The following is a 24,807-nucleotide window of genomic DNA, read 5'->3' as shown; positions in this document are numbered from 1 at the left end:
ACATCTTGGCGTCGTGAAGTTTCCACAGAAACGACGCGTGCTGAGAAGCGATTGCGGGCGGGTGAACGCGTCGGTCAGTCGGACGGTTCACCGGTCGAGCGTCGAAAGGGACGCGCGGGCGGGGTGATGAAATGAACCGACGAACGAACGGCGTGGGAAATGCCCTCAGGACGTCGACGCGCGACGGACGCGCGAACGAGGTCGTGTGGCGAGCAGTCTGCACGGGGTCGAACAGGAAACGATCTCACCTTGCGCGAGTAGTCGTACCCCGCGCTCTGAAACGCCGCGGTGTTCTCCGCCGCGCCTTCGATCCACGCCGCGCGCGCGCCGCGAGGGAGCGGGTTCGGCAGCGTCGCGCATCCATCGGTCTCGTACGCGCCCTTCCATACGAAGCGACGATGTCGGGGTGGAGTTGAAATGCGTCAGGGGTGGAGTTGAAATGCGTCAGGGGTGGAGTTGAAATGCGTCAGGGGTGGAGTTGAAAGGCGTGCGTCGAGGTGTGCCGGGATTGAAACCGAGGGACCCTGGGCGGAGAGAAACGCGCGCGGGAAAGAAAGTCCTCGAGGAACGGCGTGCACCACGCCGACGCGGTCGTACGGGGGCCAGTGTGTGGGACGCGCCTTAGCGGCGTCAAAAAATCTGCACGCGTACTTGTCCCCGCCGCCTCTCGTTGGTCCACGCGCCGGCGGTCCTCCTCCTCGCCCTGCCACGCACGTGTCCGCCCCCAGCACGCGGCGAACGGCGAGCGTCCACTCCACCGGTTTCGCGGGATTGCGTATCTCCACGTCCGCCGCGCCCGCGCCGACGGACGACACGACGAGCGACTCCGTCGCGGCGACGCGCGCGTGCCGCAAGACGATCTCGACGTCGCCGCCGACGCTCGCGACGTGCCAGGTCTCGGTCGCGCCGTTCAAGCCGTAGAACGAACTCTGATTCAACGCGTGCGGGTCGAAGTTCATCGACAGCAGTTTCATATCCATCGGAGACCCGCCCTGGATGGATGGACAGATGGATGGATGACGTGGAGGGATACGCTCGGTGGTGAGTAATCGCTGACGTGGAAGATCGAGCAGTCGTGGATCGCGCGCGAGAGACGCTCGGCGTGCGCGCGCACCTGAGCGTGCAGCACGTCGTTCGACACCTCGACCGTGGACGCGCCAGAGACGGAGACGACGGCGCTATCCGTCCCGGCGGTCGTCGTCGCCGCGCGCCGCGCGTTCGTCTCCATCTCCGGCGACACGACGCTGATCGTCGACTCGCCCTCCACCGTGGGATCGAGGCATCGCGCCATCATCGTCTTCGCCGCGTCCGTCGCCTGCGATGGACGGGTGAAGCGATCGAAACGCGTCGGTCAATCGAACGTCTTACATGCCGGGAGAAAAATCCTTCCGAGGAAGTGACGAGCGTCGCGCGAGGGAGAAGTCTCGGGCGGGGAGGAGTCAGTGGTCTCGCCTTCGCGTACGTCAGCGCGGCGTTTTTATCCCCGTACCCCGGCACCGCGGGCGCGACCGCGGAAGACAGCGCTCCCAACGCGTTGACGCTCACCTCCTCGCTCATGGACAAATCCCCGAGCGCGTTCGTCTCCGCGTCCGCGAGCAACGCATCCACGAGGTCGACGCCCTTACCGCGCGTCTCCGGCGTGGATTCGCACGGGTCCGAGAGGACGCGTCGGGTCACGTCCGCGATGCCGCTCGCGAACGAGTCGGACGACGGCATCGTCGTCTTCGCGGACTCCGTGAGATTCATCATCCGACTTCTTTGTTTGGCTCGGTCCCGCATGTCCGACTGCGGCGCGCACGGGTCCTTAAACGGCGACGACTCGGAGACGGACGACGACTCGAGAAGCGCGCGGCCGCGTCGACGCCGGCGACTCCGCAGATTATTGTCGTCGCGCTGCGTTTCTTTGTAGTCGAGCATCTGATCGCACGCGTTCGCGATGTGCGACAGCGCGGTCTCGGACTCGCCGTTCAAAAACGCTGAGGGCCGTTCCATACAAAAAATGTTCATCGGTCAGTTGAATAAGGAGGCGATCAAATGTTGACACCGAGCGGTGGGTGAAACACGTGTGTATAGACCGCACCTGACTCCGCCGCCGCGAGCTTCTCCGCGCTCGCCGCGGTCAGCGCGCGCTCCGACGGCACCTTCGGCCATTTCACGACGACGTCGACGGATTTCACGGGTGAGACCGCGCCGCGATTATCCATCGCCTGCGCGGACACGGTCACGACGTATCCGTGGTCTCTAGATCCCCCCGGCAGCGTGCCTTTCCACGTCTTCCGCGGGCTGCGGGTACGGGCGATTCCGGGATGGGATTCATGTTTATCGGTCAGTCGGAAGGCGTCTCGATCGATCAAATGTTGAAACCGCTCGTACTGTACTGTGACCTTAATAAATAAGGAATGCGATGGACGGGTGAAAAACGTTTGCACGCGCAGACGGGACGCACCTGTAGTCTTGAAGCAAGCGCGATCGATACGCGGGCGCGCCCTTGACGAGCGCGGTGAAGCGTATCATCAGTGGCAAATGACCGTCCGGGTCGAGCCATCCCCCGCCGACGGCGATCACGAACGTCGTCTGCGCGGCGATGCCGTTCGCGGGAAGCGCGGCGATCGTGCCCGCGACCGGCGGAACGTTCCGTCGCAATTCGATCGACGCCTTCGCGACGCCATTCGCGTCCGACACGTCGATAGCGAACGCGTACGAATACAGCGCGGCGCCGTCTCTACCGAGAGCGTCGGGGGCCAACACGAGATTGGACGTCGTCGTGCTATCGATCGCGAGGAAGCCCGCGGCGTCGAGGTCGACGGTCACGGCCGATGCGATGTCGATCGCGCCGTCTATCGTCAACTCGTACCTTTTCGCCGTCCACGCGACCGTCGTCGTGCCGCTCGAAGCGGTGGACGTCACCGTCGCGGACAGACGCGCGCGCGCGCCCGCGTTCACGACTCCGCCCGGTATCGGCGCGATCGAGACGCTCGGCGAGTTCGCCGCGCCGCTCACGACGTGGACGTACCGCGTCGCCGTCGCGGATCTCGCCCCCTTCGACACGGTCACTCGGAAGGCGTAGTACCCCACCGACACGGGCGCGACGTTCGACCACGCCGCGGCGTAGTGACTCCCACACGACAACGCCCCGGTCGTGTCTCCCGTGGCGTCGACAGTTTTGAGACACTCCCACTGGTACGACCACGGGTTGCTCTCTTCGTCGGGGTCGATCGATTCCGACGCGTCTAGCGTGAACGCGACGCCGAGCGCGAAGACGACGCCGTCGGGGATTTGCGACCCGCCCTCGACGACGGCCTCGAGCGGGGACGCCTTCACGAATAAGATTACGTTCGCGGACGCGAGCACCGCCGGGTTGCCTTTGCTGAACGCGTCGAAGCGAATCGCGTACGTCTTTCCCTCGGGCAAGGTTCGCGCCGGCAGAAAAAGCTGCTGCGTGTTTGATTTCGTCATCGACGCGTCGAGCGCGATTTGACTTCCGTCGCTCGTGTCGACGATTCTCCACAGAAATCCGTACCCTTCGTCGTTCGTGCACGCCGGTTCCATGTACACGATATTCGTGACGATCTTATTCTGCAACCCTCTCGCGATCGTGCCGCTCTCTACGGTAGAGACGCCCGTGATGCTCGCGGACATCGTGCACAGCTCGCACGTTTGGCCGTCGCCTTTCATGCCTTGCGGGCACCTGCCGCATTCGAACCCGGCGCCCGGCGCCTCGACGTCCGTGCAGGTCACTGCGAGGTAGCACGGGTTCGTTGGCGCGCACATGTCGACGTCCACGCATCCCGTGGCGCCCGTGCCGGAGTACCCACCACCGCCGGGGCACGCGCCGCACGACACGCCCGATCCCGTGTCTAAGCAGGACGCGAGCGGATCGCAGCCGCCGTTGTTCTCCGCGCACGAGCTCGTCTTCGCGACGCACCCGGTCTCGCCGCTGCCGAAATACCCCGCCGGGCACGCGCTGCACGTTCGCGCACCGGCCGGGGTGTTGGTGCACGTCGTCAGAAGGTCGCACCTGCCGTTTGCCGTGCCGCACTCGTCGATGTCGACACACGACGTTCCGTCGCCGGCGTACCCGCTCGGACACGTGCCGCACGCGTAGCCGACGCTAGGAGGTGCTTCGGGCGTGCACGTCACGCCGGCGAAACACGAAGAGGAAGCGCACGCGTCGACTCGCGCGCATCTCCCATCCGCGAGGGAATATCCGCTGGGACAGGCTCCGCACTGAACATTACCGTTCGTCGGGTCGTCGTCGGGATCCGAGCACGTCGCGAGAGGGTCACACTCTCCGTAGTTCGCGAAGCATTCGCCCCCGCTGGTGCTCAACCCGCACGCGCGACCTCCCTCCGTGTTCACGCACGCGACGGAGTCGCCGCACCCGCCGTTGTTCGTCGAGCATTCGTCCACGTCCGCGCATCCATAAGCGGGCGCGTCGTCGCTCGCCGGCGAGGAGACGACGCCGTTTCCCAGGTACCCGGGCGGGCACGCGCCGCAGTGGACGACACCGCCGACGCCGGGCGTGCACGACACGAGATCTGAACAGCCTCCGTTGTTGGATTTGCACGCGTCATCCTCCGGCGCGACGTCTTCTCCGGCGAGGATGGTGGTCGCCGTATCGATAGCGTCCGTGGGACACACGTAGATGATTTCTGATTTCGAGACGTCGAGATTGGAAGAAGTTCTCGGGATCGTCCGTCTTCCTGCGCTCAGACCGCCCGTCACGGCGTCGAAATAGTTCACACGATGACAATAGTCGAACGTATCCTCAGTTATTGCCGTTCTCTCCGCGGGAGGGGTTTCACCCGGTCTCGGGCACGGCCTCCCTTGATATGCAATATCGTTGGAACATTGACTGCCGTCCCAATTGCACCAATTAGGTCCGACACGTGGAGAGCGATTACTCAACGCGTTGCACTCGTCCTCCTCGTCGTTGTACATTCCAGGGATTTCGCACACCCTCTCACAACCCGTTAGAGATGATTTAGACGTGGGGGTTCCGCACAAGCACGGCGAGGTAATAAATATCTTCGAGGCTCCGGATTTCAGGACGCCATCCGAGTTTTTATCCTCGCCGCCGAGGATGATGTGCCCGTTGACTTGCTCCATCAGAGGTAGATTAATTTCTGTGCACATCGGGTTTCCCACGTTTATATCCTCGCCTTTAACTTTGGTCAATGCGGCGAAGCTCACTTTCGAGAGGACATCGTTGAAACGCACGTCGATGCCGTGCGCGGCGGAGTCGCCGCTCCCAACGGTCACCAACTCGTCCATGGCGAACGAAGTCAACGCGTCGTTTTCGCGCACGTGCAAGAACTCGCGGATCGACACGACGTTCGAAAAGTCCACGCGCACGAGCGCGTTCGCGTCGAGCAACTCCACGCGACCGTTAAAGGTCACGACACTGGAAAAGTTGAGTTTTTCCACGGTGCGGCCGGAGACGTAGACGTTGTCATGGATGGTCGTTGCCGTGTCGCTGTACTCGCCGCACGTGTGCCACTTCGTCGCCGGCTGCAAGTCACCGGGCCTGCACGTCGTCGATGTCATCCCGGGTGTCATCCCGGGACACGTACACAAGCTGTTGTGGTACCTCGGTATTCGACCGGGCGTGCGGCGATTTATTGCGTCGTAACCCAGATTCACGTACTTGGTGTATTGGACGACCGACGGCAAGTCGGAGATGTGGTCATTCGTGCCATCCCCAAGTTGCCCCACGCCGTTATAGCCCCAGCATCTGATGGTGTAATAATCTGCGAGTATAGCGCACGTGTGACATTCGCCGTTTACCAGGTACATCACCTTCTGGTCCGTCTCGTACAAATCCGCTTCCTCCGTCGACCACGTGTCGGCGGACGCCCAAGGTCCGCCGTTGATCGTCAAAGCGACAATGCTCGCGGCCAGAGTCGTGTCGTCCGTGCTTTTCAACATTTTCAAGTCGACGTCCTGTGGCGTCGATGATTCCTGTGTGGAGGGGACAGAGGGGACAGAGGGGATCCCGAGCTGTCCTTGTGTGTTGTGACCCCAACACTTGACCGTCTCAAAATCTTTCTCGATGGCGCAGTAGTGTCTCGCGCTCGCCGTGCCCAAGGACAAACTTTTCGCCTTCAAACATACCTGAAGACTTCCGGAAGTATCCCTACAGCCCACGCCCACCGAATCAATAGTGGATGCTACGTTAGCCGTAGCACCGTTGCCCAGTCGTCCATTGTCGCCTGATCCCCAACATTTCACCTCGTCGTTATCGAGAAGTGCGCAATTGGATTCGTATCCGGCGACGATTTGAACCGCGTGACGACCAAGGCCAAAATTCACTACCGCGTTTGGACTCTGCAACGCGGCGACTCTGTCCCCTACAGAGATTGCACCGAGTTGCCCCTTATTATTGCTACCCCAGCACTTCACGACTGGTTTTGTGTAGTCTGAGGGTGATACCATTGCGCACGTGTGCGACCAACCGAGCGAGACGCTCACAGGCATGTACGCGACGACACCGTCAGGAGCAAAGCCAAAGTTAATAGCATCCCTCGGACGTGGGATGGTGGTACGCGTATCAGCGACGTTGGCTTGCCCCTGGTCATTATTTCCCCAGCAGTACAATTTGGGTTCATCACCTGTCGTGATCGCGCACGAGTGCTTGGCTCCGGCGACGACCTCCTTCGCCAAGAAAGGAGGGGTGGTTGGTGTTGCGGATTCCAGTTCCACGTACGGCAAGCTGTCCCCAGCGAATTGAGAACTATCGGAAGTGGTGATGCCGATGCCGAGTCGAGCATCAACGTTGTTTCCCCAGCACTTCACCCTGTCGTTGCTGAGGATGGCGCACGAGTGCTTGTATCCGACGGAGACGCTCTTGACGGTGAGGTCCACGCCGCCCACGGTGCCGAAGTCGCAGGTGACGTCGGGGTGATCCTTCGGTGAATCCACTGAGGTTCCCCCCGACGTGCCCAGAAGTCGTCCATCACTGATTTTCCCCCAGCACACCGCCTTGCCGTCGTCGAGCACGACGCACGTGTGCTCGATGCCCGCGCCCATGTACTGATATTTTTCGAGCCCAGCCCCGACGGGAGGGACCGCCGCGAGGACGAGGCTCGTCGCGAGGACGAGGGCGAACGCGACGAGCGAGCGGCGCCCGCGCGCCCGCGAGGACTTCGACGCGAACGCGATGGATTCGTCGAACGCCCGACGCGTCCTCGCGGCGGCGCGCGCGGGGGGCGTCGCACGCTCGCGGGACGCGCCGCCGCATGTTTCTCGCGCGTTTCCTCGAGGGGGGTGATCTCCCCGCGTCGCCTCCGCGCGTCGCGCGTCGTCGGAGGACATGAGGCGCGGATATCGAGCGCTCGCGCGTCGAGACCCGCGCGCGCGACGCGTGCACCCGCTCGCCGCCGCGGGGAAGCGCGGCGAAGAGTGCGCGAGCGGAGACAGGCTCTACGAGCGCATGCTTTGCGCGTGTCGGCGTGTAACAGCCAGCAAAAGCGTCGGCGTTTTCGAGAATTTCCACGCCGATGAAAGTCGTTCTTTCAAATGTTTTCGCGCTTTCACGGCGGCCTATCAAATGTTTCTGTTGACCCCACTATCCCCGTCCCTATCCCCGTGCTCCCCGTGCTCGAATACCGATGAGCGCGCGCACGATGTTTGACATTGGCGATTTGAGCCTGGAAACGCGATTTTGATTCTATTTGGGAGAAGGACGTCCACTTTCCCCCTCTCGAGCGACGACTCGCGTGCGAGATGGGCGAGTATGTAAGCATTTTAAAGTTTGTTCTCGCAACGCGTTGATCGATGACCCGTTCGTTTGACACGGCGACGCGCGTCGTCGAGAGTACAGTAGACCATCGCGCGACATGCAGTACATCCCGCGCGCGTCTCTTCCTCGCGAGGTCGCCGCCGCGCTTCGTTCCCCTCTCCGCGCTCACTCTTTGTTCTGGAACGTGAAGACGATCCCGGAGCTTCCCGCCTCGGGCGCGTCTTCTTGCTTCCCGAAGCTCCGCTCCGCTTCCGTCCGCACCTCCCTCGACCCTTCCGCCGCGCCTTCCTTTTATTATTGTTATAAGATATCATATTTCTCTCAATAGCCTCACTAGACGATAACACCCTCCCCGATGTCGCCGCCGTTCATAGAATACCAATCTTTAAACGCAAATGAGACCAAAACATACCATCATCCTCCTATCGGGGATGTTGAAATGTTCTCATAGGAGAGGCGACTCGGTGAGGTCTGTGAGGCTCTACAAAGTCTCGTGTCTCTACAAAGTCTCGTGATTTCTGCTTCAACAAGGCTCACGGAGGTTTTGTAGGGTTTGGGTCGCTACGCTCCAGATACGCCCCCAAAGACTCGTGATTTCCGTCAGCCCCCGTGGTTCAAAACAGACCTCAGACCCTTAGAAAAAGTATAAACTACGATGACTACTTAACTTATTATTGAAAAAAAAATATAACTTTACATACTCTTACACTATTCTTGTGTATATTGTGAAAATAGTTTGAAGGCAGTCATAATTTATACTTTTTATCCATATATGTGTGGTCTAAAACAGGTGTCAAAATGTAGTGACACTGCATTCACTGCCTTAGAGACCCGTGATTTCCGTCTGGCCCTGTGGTTCAAAACAGACCCCAGATCCTGAGAAAAAGTATAAACTACGAAAAAAAAATATCTTTACATACTCTTAAACTATTCTTGTGTATTGTGAAATGAGTTCGAAGGTAGTCATAATTTATATTTTTTATCCATATATGTGTGGTCTAAAATAGGACTGAAACAGGTGTCGAAATGTTGCTTCACTGCAGTTGCTGCTTCAGAGACTCGTGATTTCCGTCAGCCCCTGTGGTTCAAAACAGACCCTGGATGACTCTAAGAAAAAGTATAAACTACGATCACTACTTAACTTATTATTGAAAAAATATTTATAACTTTATAACTTTATAACTTGTGTATAAGAAAAATAGTTTGGGGGTAGTCATTATTTATACCTTTTACGCATATGTGTGTGGTCTAAAATAGGTGTCGAAAATAGAGGATTGGGTCGCTTCGCTCCAGATACGCCCCCAGAGACTCGTGATTTCCGTCAGCCTTTGTGCTTCAAAACAGACCCCGGATCCCGAGAAAAAGTATAAACTACGATCACTACTTAACTTATTATTGAAAAAATATTAGAACTTTATAACTTTATAAACAATTCTTGTGTATAAGAAAAAAAGTTTGGGGGTAGTCATTATTTATACTTTTTATCCATGAAAGTTTTAAAAAAAGTCTATGCTCTGCGGCAGAAAGTAGCCGTAGGCTCGGTGTTGCCGACAACATGGGGATTTCAAAAGCCACCTATCGCAAGGATCTGCCCTAAAACTACTAACCCTGCTAGAATGGCGTCGTCCCGCATACGGTAACCGATGACAAAAGCCCCAAGTATAGGGGCGGGCGTACTCGCCCATACCCTGTGGGAATTCGATAGGTGGTTGTGTGCTTTCAATTAAACGAAGTTGACCGACGCAGTCGGTCAGTATTGAAGCCTTCACACCAGTTCTGTCCAATTCCCACAGGGTATGGGCGAGTACGTGTACACGTACACGTGTACCTATAGCCGCGCGATAGTCGTTTTCGCTCGGTTCAAGCTTCGGAATAATATTCTCATCAAGCGACTCACAAGCGCTCACGCGCGACTCGACGACGCGTCAAGGCTCCGCGATCTTCAGCACCGCGTCCGCGACCCTCCACTGCTTGCTCTCCTTCGCGCGCTCGTACTTCGCGAGCCACTCCGGGACGTCCTGCCCGGCGTCGCGCGCGATCTTACACAGCGCCGGCGCGCACTCGACGTCGTAGTCTGCGGAGTTGAAAGGCGGAGTTGAAAGGCGGAGTCGAAAGGCGTCAGGGGTACGGTTGAAAGGCATCCATCGCGGCGTGTCGGGATTGAAAGCGCGGGGAGGGCGTACATACTGTAGAGAAACGCCGACGCCGGGAAAAGAAAGTCCTTAATTGAGGAACGGCGTTCACGACGCCGACGGGGTCGTATGGGAACCAGCGTATAGATAGCGCGCGCCTGGATTCCAAAACGTGACGCTCTCGCCGAGCTCCCCCGCTCGTCCCGTGCGTCCGATCCTGTGCACGTAACTCTCCACGTCCCTCGCCATGTCGAAGTTGACGACGTGCGTCACGCCCTTGATGTCCAAGCCGCGCGCGGCGACGTCCGTGGCGAACATCAGAGGGCACTCGTCTCTGATGAACTTGTTCAACGCCGCCTCGCGTTCGCTTTGTTTCTTATCGCCGTGCACGGAGACGCTCCTGCGCGCGGGATACGATGCAATTCGATGCGATATGCCACGTGGAGGGAGAACGCATGTCAGTGATTGGTTGGTGATCGGTGACGGTGCGGAAATATGCGATGACGTGGCATATCGTGTGGCCGACATGGCGTCGCGTCAGTCGCGCGCGCGGAGAAGACGCACCCGAAGCCGTGATTCCAAAACGCCTTCGTGAGCATCTCGACTCTGCGCTTCGTGTTCGCGAACGCGACGACGCGGCTGCCTTCCTTCAGCGCGCACAGAAAATCGTACATGTGCTTATCCTTCTCGTCGTCCGTGGCTCTGATGAACCGCTGCGAGACGGCTCTGTTCGCCGCGAGCGCCGCGCCGTCGCCGTCGCCGCCTTCCCCGAGGAATATTTTCACGTAGTTCCCGCCGTCCCCGTCCCCGTCCCCGGCGTCCCCGTCGTCCCCGTCGTCCCCCGCTAAAAACTTCGCGGCCATCTTTCGCACCGCCTTCGGCCACGTCGCGGTGAACATCATCGTCTGCCGTCCGATCTCGACGCCTCCCTCTTCCCTCTTCTTCCGCGATCTCGGCTCGGGGCACCTCTCGAATATGTCGCGCAACTGATGAGGGTCGTTCCATACAAAGCGATGGCGGGGTGGAGTTGAAAGGCGTCAGATGGAGTTGAAAGGCGCCGAGGTGTGTCGGGATTGAAACCGAGGGGTGGACGGAGAGAAACGCCGGGGTTAAAAGTCCTTAAGAAACGGCGTTCACCACGCCGACGCGGTCGTACGGGGACCAGTGTGAGATAGAACGCGCCTGCGGCTCGAACCCCATGTCTAACATCCGATCCGCCTCGTCCAGCACGACGTGCGCGCACCGGTCCAACGCTAACGCGCGCTGTTCCATCAGGTCGCACAGCCGCCCGGGCGTCGCGACGACGATGAAGCCGACGCCGTTCGTATTTTTGGCGGCGGCGGCGATGGCATTTTTCTGTTCGTACGCGGGCGCTCCGCCGTACACGCACACCGCGTCGATCCCCGACGGCTCGCCGTACCGCGCGCACTCCGCGTGTATCTGTATCGCGAGCTCTCGCGTGGGCGCGCACACGAGCGCGTCGCAGCGCGGCGGCGTTTGTGAGCGATGATGAATAGACGGTGGACGCGCCGCCGCCGCCGCCGCCGCCGCCGCCTTCTTCGCCATAATCATCTGAGGGCCGTTCCATACAAAGCGACGTCGGGGTGGAGTTCATAGGCGTCAGGTGGAGTTGAAAGGCGTCGAGGTCGGGGATTGAAAGCGGGGGACCCTGGGCGGAGAGACACGCCGGGAAAAGTCCTTAAGGATCGGCGTTCACCACGCCAACGCGGTCGTATGGGAAACAGTGTGTGCGACGCGCCTGATGGAATATCGGGAGGAGGAACGCGAGCGTCTTTCCCGAGCCCGTCTTCGCGACCGCCACGACGTCCGCGCCGTCGCACGCGACCGGCCACGCGCGCTGCTGTATCGGCGTCGGCGACGGGAACCCCGCGGAGGCGAGCGCGTTTGCGATGGACGGCGCGAACGGCGCGTCGGCGAACGCGGTCCACGCGCGAGGCGTCGGCGGCGGCGGCGGCGCGTCCGAGGGGGAGACGGCACCGCCGCCGCCGGCGCCGTCCGATCGGACGCGCTTGGCGCCGTCCGCGCCGCAAACCTCGCGCGCGCGCTTCTCTTTCTTGTCTCTCTTCTCCTTCTTCTCTTTCTTCTCCTTCTTCTCTTTCTTGTCCTTCGCCATCGCGCGCGACGAGGGCGGCGCGCGCGGGACGAGTGCGAGCGAGCGTTGGCGCATTCGTTACGACGCGTCGTATTTTCGTTTCATCAGAGAGAGGTGCTGGACGGAGTGGGAAGAATGAATGCTTTTTCTTTTCGTCGTCGATACGCGCCCGCCCGCCCGCCCGCCCTCCGCGGCGCCTCCGCGCGCTCTCATCTCATCACGCGAGACTCTTCGTGCATATCTCGAACAGGTTCGGCGACGGCTTCGCGTCCAAGATCCTCTGGAGTTGATTCCTCATCATCCGCTGGCGCTTCTCGTCGTACAGACGCCACTCCGTGAAGGGCTTCGCGATCCTGCTCGCCGCGATCGCGTTCATCTTGTCCATCTCCAGCAGACAATCCGTGAGGAACGCGTACCCGCTGCCGTCCGCGGCGTGGAACCCCGCGACGTTCGCGCGCGCGAACCCGCCGATCAGCGCGTAAAACTTATTCGGCACCTTCATCGAGAACACCGCCGGATCCGCCATCGTCTTCTTCACCCTCTCGAGCGCGTCCGGCCCTGAGATCCCCGCGACCAGGCTCAAGTATGTGCACACGACGTTGTTGTCGTCCTTCCACTTCTCGCGGAAGTCCTCGAACGCGGCGAATCGCGCGGTCGCGGCGTCCGGGTGCTTCGACAGCGCGGACAGACCGGCGACGACGTCCGTCATGTTTTTCGCCTCCTTGTATGCCGTGACCAACGCGATCGCGTCCGCGCCGCCGTGCGAAGCCGCGCCGAGCAAACGCAACGCGTACGCGTTCAGCGCGCGTCGCGCCGTCTGCGTCTCGTTCACCTCGTACGTCGGCTCGTGCCTGGACTCGAGCTTACACGTCACGACGCACGCCTCGAGCTCTCGCGTCACGCCCTTGGCGTACTGCAGCGTGAACGCCTTCACCACCGCGTTTAGAGCGAACGTCGGGGTGGAGTTGAAAGGCGTCAGTTGAAGTTGAAAGGCGTCGAGGTGTGTCGGGATTGAAAGCGGGGGACCCTGGGCGGAGAGATGCGCCGGGAGAAAAAGTCCTTAAGGATCGGCGTTCACCACGCCGACGGGGTCGTATGGGGACCAGTGTGAGATAGAACGCGCCTTCACCACCGCGTGCACGAGCAGCGGGTCGATCGGCTTGAGCCGCTGCACGAGCGCGCCGACGCCCGGGAACGACAGCGCCTCTTCGACCCACGCGCGGTCGACGCGTCCGTCGTCCGCGACGGCGCTCTCGAGCACGCCTCTCGCCGCGGCGACGAACGGCGCGAACGCGGCGTCGGCCGCGATCGCGGCGTCGACGACGGTCGGGTCGGACCACTCCTTGGACGCCACGTCGGCGACGACGCGGCACATGATCTCGCGCGCGATGGTCTGCGCGGCTTCCCAGCGCGTGAACGCGTCGCCGTCGTGCGCGAGCGCGTGAAGCAGCTCTTCGTTCGAAAGCGGCGGAAACACCTCGAGCTTCACGGGCGCGGAGAAGCCGCGAAGGATAGACGGCGTCGGCTCCGCGTCGAAATTCCCGGCGAACGTGAACGTCGCGGACATCGCGTTCAGGCGCAGCACCGTCGTCGTCGCGTCGGAGGACCCGTCGGGGACCGCGGCGGAGGATCCGGCGCCGCCTGAGGGCCATTCCATACAAAAACATGGAGTGCACCGGTCAGTTGAAAGGGACCCACGCGATCAAGTGTTGAAACCGAGGAGCGATGGGTGAAAAACTTTTGTCCTATAGAACGCACCTGATTCGTCGCCGACGACGCAAGAAATCTTGGTCATGTCGAGGTTCGCGCCGTCCGCGGCGACGAGCCCGAGGGCGATGGGTATCAGCTGCGCCACCTTCCTTTCGGCGTCGCCGCCGTCGTCCGGCGTGCTCGGGAGGCTCTGCGTGAACGTCAACGCGTAGGTCTTCTTCTGCGCGTCGTACGACCGCGCGCACTTCAGCGTGGGGGTCCCGGCTTGCGCGTACCAGTGCTTCAACCTCGAGATGTCGACGCCGGCGTTCGCGTCGGACATCGCCGCGAAGAAGTCGTCCGTCGTCACCGCCTGGCCGTCGTGCCGCTGAAAGTACAGGTCCATGCCCTTCCTGAAGCCGCCCTTCCCGAGCAGGGTGTGGTACATGCGAATCACCTCGGCGCCTTTTTCGTACACGGTGAGCGTGTAGAAGTTGTCGATCTTCATGTACGACGCCGGGCGCACCGGGTGCGCCATCGGCGACGCGTCCTCCGCGAACTGCGCGTCGCGTAAGTAACGCGCGTCGCCGATGCGTTTCGTCGCGCGCGACATCATGTCCGAGGAGAATTCCTGGTCGCGAAACACCGTGAGCCCTTCTTTGAGAGACAGCTGGAACCAGTCTCTGCACGTCACCCTGTTTCCGGTCCAGTTGTGGAAGTACTCGTGTCCGATGACGCCCTCGATCCTCCCGAACGCCGCGTCCGTCGCGCTGTCCGGCGTCGCGAGCACCAGCCGCGAGTTGAACAAGTTCAGAGACTTGTTCTCCATCGCGCCCATGTTGAAGTCGTCCACGGCGACGATGTTGAACAGGTCGAGGTCGTACTCGAGCCCGAACACGTCCTCGTCCCACTTCATCGCTCGCTTCAGCGACTCCATCGCGAAGTCGCACCGCGCGATGTTCTTCGCCTCGGCGTATATCCGCAGCGTGACATCCTTCCCGCTCATCGTCTTGAAGACGTCCTCCACGACGGCGAGGTCGCCGGCGACGAGCGCGAAGAGATACGCGGGCTGAGGGTCGGTCGTCCATTGGGGGCGGAGGGAGAGTCGTTGAAAGGCGTCAGACGGAGGAGTCGAAAGGCGTCATAGGGTCGGGGGTTGAAAGCGAGGGGTGATGGGCGGAGAGACACGCCGGGCAAAGTCCTTAAGGAACGGCGTTCACCACGCCAACGCGGTCGTATGGGGACCAGTGTGATACTAGCTCGGACGCGCCTTCCGCCACGGGTCGTGCCACGTGGCGACGTGCCTGTCGACGCCGTCCGCGGCGGGCGGCGCGTCGATAATCTCCACGAGGTTCCCGTTGGACAGTAAAACCGGGCACGACGCCTTGGACGCGGTGATCTTCGTCGTGAAGACGCTCATGACGTCCGGTCGGTCGGGGTAGTACGTGATCATTCGGAAGCCCTCCGCCTCGCACTGCGTGCAAAAGTTGCCCGAGGATTTGTACAGACCGCTGCGTGTAGGACGGCGATTCATCGAGGGACAAAAAAAAATCATCGGTCAGTTGAAAGGGACCCGGCGATCAAATCACGTTTCATGTTGAAACTACGGAGTGGGTGAAAAACGTTCGAGCGCACGCGCGCACCTCAGCTCGAGGTTGTCCTGCGGCGCGAACGACGTCTCGACGACGAGCGCGAACGACGACGACGACGGCGTCGCCTCCGCCGCGATCGTCAGCCTCGTGTCCTCCGCGTTCGCGGTCAGGACGTACTCGACGCCCTCGGTCAGGACTTTACCGTCGATCGCGATGGCGCGGAGCGTCGTGAACGACGCGCGGCCGTCGAGGACGAGCGCGGTCGGGCCATCCTTGGCGACGCCATCCTTGAGCTTGAGCGTGGAGCTCTGCTTCACGATCGCTTCGTCGTCGCGGAGGTCGAACTCGAGGAGGACCTGAGCGTGGGGTGTCCGTGGACGCGGAGGGAGGGAGGGAGGTATGTGGGGAAGGTCAGACGTCGGTCGCGTCGTCGAGTCGCGTCGTCGAGATCGCGGGGGCGCGCGGATGTCGTCAGAAGATGATGATGTCAGATCCGCCGACGAACGTTCGTTCGTTCGTTCGTTCGTTCGTTCGTTCGTTCGTTCGTTCGTTCGGCGCCGGCGACGCGGACGCGGCGCACCTTCTCGACGTCGTACGGGAACGGGACGTAGTCCGCGAGGTACGTCGTCGGCGTCTCGTCCGCGGGAGCGCCCATGATGAGCGACGCGCTGCTCGACCTTGCCGTGCGCGCGAATAAATGACGGCACCGTCGACGACAGGACAATGGCGAGAACATCAGTCCACGAGTCGTGTCACTCCGTCGTTGTTACGTGCACTTTCCCGAGCGCGGCGCCGCGCCCGCCCGCCCGCCGGGCGTCATGGCCGGCGCCATGATCACGGACACGCACGCCTTCATGGGCCACGCCATCAAGATCACGCGACGCGACATCGCCGGCGGCGGCCGCGACGACGACGACGGCGACGATTCCGACGACGCGTATGTCGACCCCTTCTTCTTCGACGAAGGCGCGTTCTGTACAAAAGTTTTTCACCCACCGCTCGGTTTCAACGTTTGATCGCGTCCCTTTTCAACTGACCGATGAACTGTTTTTGTATGGAACGCCCCGAAGGCTACACCGTCGCCGCGAGCACGGGATTCTGTCGCGTCTGGGAGGGCGCGTCCGCGCTGACGTCCCTCCTCGAGAGCGACGACTTCCCGCTTCGTGACAAACTCGCGGGGAAGCGCGTCCTCGAGCTCGGCGCGGGGGTGGGGCTGTGCGGCATCGCCGCCGCGGTCGCGGGCGCGCACGTCTGCGTGAGCGATCTGCGACCCGTCGTCGACGGCGTGCTCGCGACGAACGTGGCGCTGAACGCCGCCGATGAGGTGCGTTCTATACACTGGTTCCCATACGACCGCGTCGGCGTGGTGAACGCCGATCCTTAAGGACTTTTGCCGTCGTCTCTCTGTGCCCACCCCACGCTTTCAATCCCCGCCCTCGGCGCCTTTCAACTTCAACTGACGCCTTTCAACTCCACCCCGACATTCGCTCGTATAGAACGACCCTAACGACGCGGCGGACGGCGACGGCGACGGCGACGGCGACGGCGACGGCGACGCGGCGGATCGCGCGTGGGACGGCGCGACGCGCGTGATCGGCGGGCGCGGCGGGACCGCGTGCGCGAGGGCGCTGGACTGGACGAGGCCTGTGGACGAGCAGTGCGCGCGTCGCGGTGTTGATGATGGCGGCGGCGTCGACAACAGCTGTGCGTCATCGTTCGAGTTCGACCCGAGGGACGCGGAGATCATAATCGCCGCGGAGTGTCTGTGGCTGCGCGAGCTCCTCGCGCCGTTCGCGGACACCGCGTGCGAGATCATGCGCGCGAGCGACGCGCGTCGTCGCGCGAGGAGAGGGGTAAGTAACCCGGGGGAAGAGGGACCCGCGAGTGGAGGAGAACGCTGTCGCTGCGTGTTGTCGTTTCGCGATCGGTCGTCGACGGCGGCGTTCGCGGCGGCGGGCGAGGGTCGCGGCGACGAAAACGAATGCGGAAACGAAAACTCGGGGGGCGGCGGCGCGTTCGTGCCCGTGCGCGACGTCGTGGACGCGTTCACGTCGCGCGGGTGCGTCTGCGCGCTCCTGCACGAGCGCGCGTCCGAGGAGGACGACGGGTTCAGGGTTCACGTCTTTTCCATCTCTTTCTCGCCGGCGGCGGACGACGACGCGTAGTCACAGTAGTCGCGCGTTTCCGTTCTGTTTTGAAGGTTAATACCCTCAGCACGTAGGTTCTTTCTCTCACAGAGACGACGCGCGCGCGCGCTGTGATATCATATCGTCAGTCGCGCGCGGCGTCCGACCGACCGACCGTCTAAAACATCGACACGCCGCCGTCCGGTTCCTCGGCTCGCCGCGACGACTTCTTCTTCTTTTTCTCACCGTCCTCTTTGGCGTCCTTCCTCTTTAAGCCTCCCTCGTCGTCCCTTCGCGCCCCGAGCCGCTCTCTCGTCGCGCTCCCCGCGAAGAGATCCCGCAACACGTCCACGTCGACCATCCCCCGCGTATCGTCCACGTCCATGCCGTTCCCGATCGCCGCGCGTTGCTTAAATCTCCTCAACATGAACTCGCGCTCGTCGCGCTTCGCTCTCTTCTCTCGCGCCTCTCGCGCCTCTCTCTCCTCGTTCGTCTCCTCGTGGTCCAGTGGCGGGCCCTCCAGTCGGATATCGTTCTTCGACGAAACCCCCGCCGCCTCCGCGGCGCGTCGCTCCGCCATCTTCTCGATCTGCTTCGCCTGTTCCACCTTCTGCAGGTAGAAGTCGCGCTCGCGTTTCGCAACCGCCAGCTCCAGCCGCATCTTTTGCTCTCTGATTTGTTTTCATCGTCGGTCGGTCGAGGGAAGACTCGCGTCAGTCAGTTCATACGCGGGCAGCGCGCGATCGGTGGATGGAATTCATACGCGTCAAAACACATACGAGGTTCACGACAGCGCGCGAAAGGAAAGAACCGGGATCGCCTTAAGGAATGGCGTGCACGACGCGAACGCGGTCGCGTGGGGACCAGTGTGAATCAATCACGCGCCTGAGCGCCTTTTGGTACTCGATCTCCTCCGTCAGGTTATCCCACTTGAACTTCGGGAGGTACTTCATGCACCACAGGTCGCTGTAGTGGCTCCCGCGGCGCTTGCCCCCGATCGGGTTGCCGTTGAGCATCTCCGCGGCGGCGCGCGCCTTCTTCTTCGATCGGAACTCGATCCACCCCTCGGTGTAGTTTTTCCCCGTGTTGCCGCCAAACTGATGAACGATTGTTGGTCGAGGGAAGAAGACGCGCGCGCGGCGTCAGTTCCATACGCGGACGCGTGATTGGCGGATGGCGTTCTGACGTGTCAAAACGTGAGGTTCACGACAGCGTGCGAAGCGAAAGACACCGAAACCCGAACGCGGTCGCGCAGGGGGGGACCAGCGCGATGACAGAAAGATACTACAGAACGCGCCTGCTTCCGCCGCGCGCGGATCGCGGGATCTTCGGGCGTGAGAAAGATGCGGTCCAACGCGCCGTGCGGCGTGAGGAGCTGCCTCAGCTTCTGCGGCTTCATCCGCGGCGGTATCGACCCCAGGTACACGATGCCGCGCTTCTCCTGCGCGCGCTTCGACTTCGCGAGCGCCTTGGACGAGAGCACGGGCGTTGGCTTCTCGGTCGTCGTCGTCTCGTCGGCGGAGGCGCGGAGCCCGAACTCGTCGTCGTCGTCGTCGTCGTCGTCGTCGTCGTCGCCGCCGCCGCCTCTGGCCGCGTCGTCGTCGTCCCCGTCGCCGCCGTCGTCGTCGTCGTCGTCGTCTTCCTCCATGGAGAGCGACACGTCGCTGTAGTTGTCCACGTCCGGCTCGAGCAACATCGGGTCGACGTCGTCGTCGTCGTCGTCGTCGTCGTCGAGGAGCGCCGCGGCCGCCGCGAAGCGCGCGTCCATCGCGGCGAGCTTCTTCGCGTTCTCGATCTCGACGGCGCGGCGGGCGGCGCGCGTCGTCTTCTCTTCCTCTTCCTCTTCATCTTTCTCTTTCTTTTTCTCCTTCGGCTTCTCATTCTCCTTCTTCTTCTTCTTCTTCTTCTCGACGCCGCCCGCGGCGTCGGCGCCGCGGTCGCGCTTCGGCATCCTGCCCGCGGCGCGGCGACGAATGTGAAGATTCAATTCATTCTTTTCGGCGGATCCGATGACGCGGACGACGAAAAAGCGATGAAGTGCGCAAACGACAGCGCGCCGGACCGCCGCGGCGTCGCGAGCGCGGCGGCGATGTCGGACTTTCCCAGACCCTGCCAGCACTGCAACGAGATCGTCTTGAACCGGACGGCGTACTACAGAAACCACAAGAAGGGGCGGTGCCTCGTCATCCCGGGGGACCCGCGAGAGGCGCCCGCGCGAAGCGAGATGAAACGCGCGAAGAAGACGCGCGATGATGATGTGCGTTCTATACACTGGTCCCCATACGACCGCGTTGGCGTGGTGAACGCCGATCCTTAAGGACTTTGCCCGGCGCATCTCTCCGCCCACACCTCGCTTTCAATCCCCGCCATCGACGCCTTTCAACTTCAACTGACGCCTTTCAACTCCACCCGGACATTCGCTTGTATAGAACGGCCCTGATGATGAGACGACGCCCCCTCCTCCTCCCGCCGTCGTCGTCTTCGGCTCCGCGAACGTCGACCTCGCGATGCGCGCGCCGGTCCTCCCCGCGCCGGGCGTGACCGTCCTCGCGCCGTCGTACGCGCTCGCGCCGGGAGGGAAGGGCGCGAACGCGGCGTGCGCGTGCGCGGTGACGGGGCGCGGGCGGAACCGCATCGCGATGACGAGCGCGTTCGTCGACGTCTTCGACGTCGTCGTGAAGTTCGTCGGCGCGGTCGGCGACGACGCCTTCGGCGCGATGCTCAAGGACGCGTTCGCGGACGCGGGCGTGGACGCGACGCACCTCGCGACGCGCACTGCGAGCGCGGCGCGCACGGGATGCGCGTCCGTGATCGTGGACGCGCGAGGAGAGAACCAGATCTGCGTCGGCGCGGGCGCCAACGCGACGGTGAACGCGAAGGAGCAACTGGGCGGCGTGGGTGCTGGGAAAATGCTGCGTCCCGGGGACGTCTTCTTGACGCAGCTCGAGGTTCCCGCGCGCGAGGTGTGGGACGCGATCGCGATCGCGAAGGAGGCGGGCTTGACGGTGGTTCTGAACGCCGCGCCGGCTGCGGCGGTGCCGGCGGAGGTTCTGAAGCAGGCGCGCGACACTCGGCGGCTTCTCGACCGCGAGCTCGTCCACGTCATCGAATATATTCGAATCGAATCGACACCTGACCCAATCGTCGTGTCGTCGTCCACGCGTCGCAGGTCGACTTCCTGGTCGTCAACGAGCACGAGGCGGCGCGCGTGGAGGCGTTCGCCGTCGCGCCCGGATGCGCGCACCCGGCGGCGCTGCGCGGACGTTTGGATCCGCCGATCGAGGCGGCGTGGCAGATCGCGCGGGAGCACCGCGTCGTCGTGGTCGTCACCCTGGGCGCGAACGGCGCCGCGGTGGCGCTTCCGGTCGTCGTGAGCTCCAAATTAGGGTTTATCGCGGGCGCGGAGGTGCGTCGATTCGGCGTCGCGCCGCTGCGAGCGAACGAATCGGTGATCGACACCGCCGGCGCGGGCGACGCGTTCGTCGGCGCGTTCGGTGCGTTCCATGTCACACTGGTCCCCGTACGATCCCGTTCGCGCGGTGCACGCCGATCCTTAAGGACTTTTCCCGGCGGGCGTTCGTTTCTCTCCGCCCAGGGTCCCTCGGTTTCAGGGTTTCAACCGACGCCCAACCTCGACGCCTTTCGACGCCGCCCCGAAATCACATCACCCTCATCTCGACAGCCGCGTCTCTCGCGCGCGGCGACGACGTCGATACGTGCATGACGCGCGCGTCGTACGCGGGCGCGGCGGCGTGCACGGCGAAGGGCGCGCGCGGGGGCGTTCCGACCGGGGCGGAGATCGACGCGCGGACGAGGGAAGAGCCGCGAATGGCGCCGCCGACGCGCGAGCTGTTCGACGCGCGCGGGATGCCTGTTCCTTTAGTCTAGTTGGGGTTTCACAGGTTTCACGCTGTACTACGTACGGAAGTACTTTATATGAGCAATTTGTTTGCGCGCGACTTAGGGCAACTCGTCCATCCGACGCGGCATCGCAAAAGCGCTTTTCCCACGATCCGACGGATAGCCTCCCGTCCACTCCCGCCGCGCGTCGCCCCCCCCCCCCCCGCGCGCGCCCCGGTCAAGGTTCCCAGGTCCCGTCTCCGTCGACCTCCTCCGCGCGACGAACGATGCTCGCCCTCGGCGCGACCGCGCTCCGACGCGCCGCGTCGTCGGCGATCGCACCCGTCGGCGGCGCGACCGCCCGCCTCCTGCACCGGTCGCCGTCGCCGTCTTCGCCCGCGGCGGCTTCCTCCGCGCCGTCCTCCGCGGGCGCCGCGGCCGCGGAAGACGCGTCCGTCCTCGCGTCGATGCCCGCGCTCGGCGTCGTCCGCCACGACTGGACGACCGCGCAGGTGGAAGCGCTGTACCGCCGCCCGCTGCTCGACCTCGTCTTCGACGCCGCCTCCGTGCATCGCGCGCATCACGACCCGCGGCAGGTGCAGCAGTGCACGCTCCTGTCCATCAAGACGGGCGGGTGCCCGGAGACGTGCAACTACTGCGCGCAGTCGTCGTCGTGGAAGGAGACCACGGAGCTCAAGGCGGAGCGGCTGATGGCGATGGACGACGTGCTGAACGCCGCGCGGCGAGCGAAGGAGGCGGGCAGCACGCGATTCTGCATGGGCACCGCGTGGCGAGGGCGCGTTCTATATCACACTGGTTCCCATACGACCGCGTTCGCGCGGTGCACGCCGATCCTTGAGGACTTTTCCACCCGGCGGCGTCTCTCTCCGTCGCTCTCTGTCGTCCAATGAAACGTCGTCCACGTCATCAAATAACTAACCAAACACAACACTTCCCGCCGCGTCGCCCGCCGATCGAACGACCCTCAGACCGTCGCAGGTGGGCAAAGGGCAGTTCCAACGCGTGCTAGACATGACGTCCAAGGTGCGGGACATGGGCATGGAGGTGTGCGCGACGTTGGGGATGCTGGACGGCGCGCAGGCGAAGGCGTTGCGGGAGGCTGGGCTGACGGCGTACAACCACAACCTGGACACGTCGCCGGAATTTTACCCCAAGGTGACTTCGTCGAGAAACTACGAAGACCGACTCAACACCATCGCGGCTGTTCGCGACGCCGGCATCTCCGTGTGCTGCGGCGGCATCCTCGGCTTAGGCGCGCTCTATACACTGGTTCCCATACGACCGCGTTGGCGTGGTGAACGCCGATCCTTAAGGACTTTTGCCGTCATCTCTCTCCGCCCAGGGTCCCCCGCTTTCAATCCCGACACACCTCGACGCCTCACAACTCCATCTGACGCCTTTCAACTCCACCCCGACGTTCGCTCGTATGGAACGGCCCTCAGGCGAGGCTGAGAGCGACCGCGCGTCGCTCCTCCGCGTCCTCGCGAACCTTCCGGAGCACCCCGAGTCGGTGCCCATCAACGCGCTCGTGCCCGTGAAGGGCACGCCGCTGGAGGGGCTCACTCCGCCCGGCGGGTTGGAGATGGTGCGCACACTGGTTCCCATACGACCGCGTTGGCGTGGTGAACGCCGATCCTTAAGGACTTTTCCCGGCGTGTCTCTCCGCCCACTCCACGCTTTCAATCTCCGCGCGCGACGCCTTTCAACTCCAACTGACGCCTTTCAACTCCACCCCGACAGGTGCGCGCCATCGCCGTCGCGCGGCTCGTCATGCCGCGCACGGTGGTCCGCCTCAGCGCGGGGCGAATCACGATGGATCGAGCCACGCAGGCGATGTGCTTCCTCGCCGGCGCCAACTCCGTGTTCACCGGCGATACGCTGCTGACGACGCCGAACAACGAGAAGTCCGAGGACGACGCGCTCATGGCCGAGCTCGGCCTCGTCGGCAGGTGAGATTGGATGAGATCACAGACTGCTCCCCATACGACCCCGTTCGCGTGTTGATCGTCGTTTCTTAAGGCGTTCTTTCGCGCGCTATGAACCTCACGTTCGTTTTGACACGTGGGATTGCTCTCCACCAATCACATGTGTACGCGACTGACACGTTTCTTCCCTCGGCCAATGATAAGGCCCGCGTTCGAGCCGTATCTGTCGGGCGCCGCGAGCAGCGACGGAAGCGAGTGGGGCGCCGCCGCCGTCGCCGCCGCGAGCGGAGGAGGAGGAAGAGGAGGAGGAGGAGGAGACGCGCGCGCGCCGAGGGTGAGCGCGTCGATCGCGGAGGGCGCGAAGCGCGTCGCGGAGGCGCGCGAGAGGACGAGGGCGTCGTTGGCGCGGCACTGACGAGGAGGAGGAGGAGGAGGAGACGGCGGCGACGGGAGGCAGGAGCGTGCGCGGATTTTTCTACTCGTACTCGTATGGGCAATCAGTATGTAAATCCCAACGCGCAGCCCTTCCGGGAAAACGTGACGATTCGGGCATGGGACTTTTTAGTCTGGAAAAAATGCAAATCGTCAATCGAACTTTGTGTACTGTAGATTTTATTACACAAAAACTGAGCTCTAACCCAACTGTACACGTACACGTAGGACTCGCTCGATTCTGTTTTTGAATAAGTCGATCCTTCACGATGGGATTTACGTGACTGATTGCCCATACGAGCTTAACTTTTCATCTGTACTAATCTATTTCCCGTGCCTTCTTTTTATGCGTCATCGTTTTTTGCTTAGTTGGCGGTATGCGTCACGTTTTCGCAAAAGAAATTATCTTCATAGAATGTATCGTTTTTTTATGCGGCGTTCCGCGGGAATCACGATTTGACGCCATCGCCGCCTTACGGCGATGCGCGCGCGCGTTTCTTCACGGTAAGTTCTAATCTTTTCGCGTGTTATCGCACGCATCGCGGCGTTCTTCGCACTTTCTCTCAATGTCGCGACGGCGTTCGCGGGCTCGCGGCGACGTGAGCGGCGGTTAAAGCGCGGAGGGTGGAGGTACTGTGGTGTCGAAGCGTGGATTATTATGTTATGTCACTCGTGACATGGATAATGAACGTGGATAGTCTCCCACCGTACATTAAGCGGATAACCCTTTTCATGCGGCGGCGGTGGTTTTTATGCGGCGGCGGTTATGGATCCCACGACTCATCTTTTCGCGCGCTGCACGGTGGTGCGCACGCCATGTCGACTCGACGGGAACGCGCGCCCCCGTTCATTCGTAAACTGTGCGTCCCCGCGCATCGCTCGATCGTCCCCGCCATCGCGCGCGACCTCTCGTCCCTCTCCGCGACGTCCCAAAGAGTTCGACGCGGAAAGAAAATTTCCCCCCTCTGACGCGCGCGCCCGCGTCCGCGCAGGTACCACATGATCGAAGACGAGGTGCCGCCCTACGACAACGTCTCGTGGTCGGAGAGCGGACGGGAGTTCACGATACACAACGTCGCCGCGTTCAGCAACACGCTGCTCCCGCGCTACTTCAAGCACGCGAACTTCTCGTCGTTCGTGCGGCAGCTCAACTCTTACGTGCGTCGCGTCGATTCGCCCCCTCCCTCCCCGCGCCC

General features: G+C 62.4%; 11 protein-coding genes across 11 annotated transcripts in view; 6 read left to right on the top strand and 5 right to left on the bottom strand.

Annotated features, from left to right (window-relative positions):
- Nucleotides 1-864: 864 nt before the first annotated feature.
- Nucleotides 865-2,007, bottom strand: MICPUCDRAFT_54731 (uncharacterized protein; the record flags this gene model as incomplete). The annotated part of the gene is made up of 2 exons (XM_003064665.1): nt 865-992; nt 1,115-2,007. The coding sequence occupies one exon, from the start codon at nt 2,005-2,007 to the stop codon at nt 1,291-1,293; it is 717 nt and encodes a 238-aa protein (XP_003064711.1). The 3' UTR covers nt 865-992; nt 1,115-1,290.
- Nucleotides 2,008-2,385: 378 nt separating this feature from the next.
- On the bottom strand, nt 2,386-7,314 carry MICPUCDRAFT_54730 (uncharacterized protein; the record flags this gene model as incomplete). The annotated part of the gene is made up of 1 exon (XM_003064664.1): nt 2,386-7,314. One exon carries the CDS (start codon nt 7,312-7,314, stop codon nt 2,386-2,388), a length of 4,929 nt encoding a protein of 1,642 aa, XP_003064710.1.
- Nucleotides 7,315-7,838: 524 nt separating this feature from the next.
- Nucleotides 7,839-8,169, top strand: MICPUCDRAFT_54729 (uncharacterized protein; the record flags this gene model as incomplete). The annotated part of the gene is made up of 1 exon (XM_003064788.1): nt 7,839-8,169. The coding sequence occupies one exon, from the start codon at nt 7,839-7,841 to the stop codon at nt 8,067-8,069; it is 231 nt and encodes a 76-aa protein (XP_003064834.1). The 3' UTR covers nt 8,070-8,169.
- Nucleotides 8,170-9,593: 1,424 nt separating this feature from the next.
- On the bottom strand, nt 9,594-12,007 carry MICPUCDRAFT_37172 (uncharacterized protein; the record flags this gene model as incomplete). Its single annotated transcript, XM_003064663.1, has 5 exons — nt 9,594-9,815; nt 10,032-10,273; nt 10,438-10,778; nt 11,020-11,427; nt 11,600-12,007. The coding sequence occupies 5 exons, from the start codon at nt 12,005-12,007 to the stop codon at nt 9,667-9,669; spliced, it is 1,548 nt and encodes a 515-aa protein (XP_003064709.1). The 3' UTR covers nt 9,594-9,666.
- Nucleotides 12,008-12,068: 61 nt separating this feature from the next.
- Nucleotides 12,069-16,003, bottom strand: MICPUCDRAFT_54725 (peptidase; the record flags this gene model as incomplete). The annotated part of the gene is made up of 6 exons (XM_003064662.1): nt 12,069-13,013; nt 13,065-13,627; nt 13,745-14,744; nt 14,976-15,186; nt 15,319-15,623; nt 15,848-16,003. The coding sequence occupies 6 exons, from the start codon at nt 16,001-16,003 to the stop codon at nt 12,204-12,206; spliced, it is 3,045 nt and encodes a 1,014-aa protein (XP_003064708.1). The 3' UTR covers nt 12,069-12,203.
- Nucleotides 16,004-16,085: 82 nt separating this feature from the next.
- On the top strand, nt 16,086-17,432 carry MICPUCDRAFT_54724 (uncharacterized protein; the record flags this gene model as incomplete). Its single annotated transcript, XM_003064787.1, has 3 exons — nt 16,086-16,242; nt 16,338-16,591; nt 16,764-17,432. The coding sequence occupies 3 exons, from the start codon at nt 16,086-16,088 to the stop codon at nt 17,430-17,432; spliced, it is 1,080 nt and encodes a 359-aa protein (XP_003064833.1).
- A 553-nt stretch (nt 17,433-17,985) lies between these two features.
- On the bottom strand, nt 17,986-18,918 carry MICPUCDRAFT_6234 (uncharacterized protein; the record flags this gene model as incomplete). The annotated part of the gene is made up of 3 exons (XM_003064661.1): nt 17,986-18,060; nt 18,275-18,490; nt 18,682-18,918. Coding segments are annotated over 3 exons (528 nt in total), but the record flags the coding sequence as incomplete, so codon positions are not given.
- A 531-nt stretch (nt 18,919-19,449) lies between these two features.
- MICPUCDRAFT_49773 (uncharacterized protein) lies at nt 19,450-21,332 on the top strand. The gene is made up of 4 exons (XM_003064786.1): nt 19,450-19,650; nt 19,823-20,452; nt 20,563-20,887; nt 21,076-21,332. Exons 1-4 carry the CDS (start codon nt 19,483-19,485, stop codon nt 21,279-21,281), a joined length of 1,329 nt encoding a protein of 442 aa, XP_003064832.1. The 5' UTR covers nt 19,450-19,482; the 3' UTR covers nt 21,282-21,332.
- A 368-nt stretch (nt 21,333-21,700) lies between these two features.
- Nucleotides 21,701-23,207, top strand: MICPUCDRAFT_23693 (uncharacterized protein; the record flags this gene model as incomplete). The annotated part of the gene is made up of 4 exons (XM_003064785.1): nt 21,701-22,033; nt 22,233-22,523; nt 22,702-22,851; nt 22,995-23,207. The coding sequence occupies 4 exons, from the start codon at nt 21,701-21,703 to the stop codon at nt 23,205-23,207; spliced, it is 987 nt and encodes a 328-aa protein (XP_003064831.1).
- Nucleotides 23,208-23,339: 132 nt separating this feature from the next.
- Nucleotides 23,340-23,594, top strand: MICPUCDRAFT_54718 (uncharacterized protein; the record flags this gene model as incomplete). Its single annotated transcript, XM_003064784.1, has 1 exon — nt 23,340-23,594. The coding sequence occupies one exon, from the start codon at nt 23,340-23,342 to the stop codon at nt 23,592-23,594; it is 255 nt and encodes an 84-aa protein (XP_003064830.1).
- An 833-nt stretch (nt 23,595-24,427) lies between these two features.
- MICPUCDRAFT_43666 (heat shock transcription factor) overlaps nt 24,428-24,807 on the top strand; it is a gene marked incomplete at both ends in the record, with an annotated part of 1,134 nt that continues 754 nt past the window's right edge. Inside the window, 2 exons of the mRNA XM_003064783.1 lie at nt 24,428-24,471; nt 24,604-24,769. Coding sequence (XP_003064829.1) covers nt 24,428-24,471; nt 24,604-24,769 — 210 coding nt within the window. The remainder of the gene's footprint in view (nt 24,472-24,603; nt 24,770-24,807) is intronic.

Source organism: Micromonas pusilla (genome assembly GCF_000151265.4).
Source record: "Micromonas pusilla CCMP1545 genomic scaffold MICPUCscaffold_18, whole genome shotgun sequence".
Lineage (NCBI taxonomy): Eukaryota > Viridiplantae > Chlorophyta > Mamiellophyceae > Mamiellales > Mamiellaceae > Micromonas > Micromonas pusilla.
The sequence above is the reverse complement of the archived record's forward strand: the minus strand, read 5'-3'. Positions and strand labels throughout refer to the sequence as shown.

Coding starts and splice junctions, on each gene's coding strand:
- MICPUCDRAFT_49773 (XM_003064786.1), top strand. CDS start 19,483: ATGTCGGACTTTCCCAGACCCTGCCAGCACTGCAACGAGATCGTCTTG. Junction 19,651..19,822: donor AGAAGACGCGCGATGATGAT/GTGCGTTCTATA, acceptor TCGCTTGTATAG/AACGGCCCTGATGATGAGAC. Junction 20,453..20,562: donor CGGCGGAGGTTCTGAAGCAG/GCGCGCGACACT, acceptor CACGCGTCGCAG/GTCGACTTCCTGGTCGTCAA.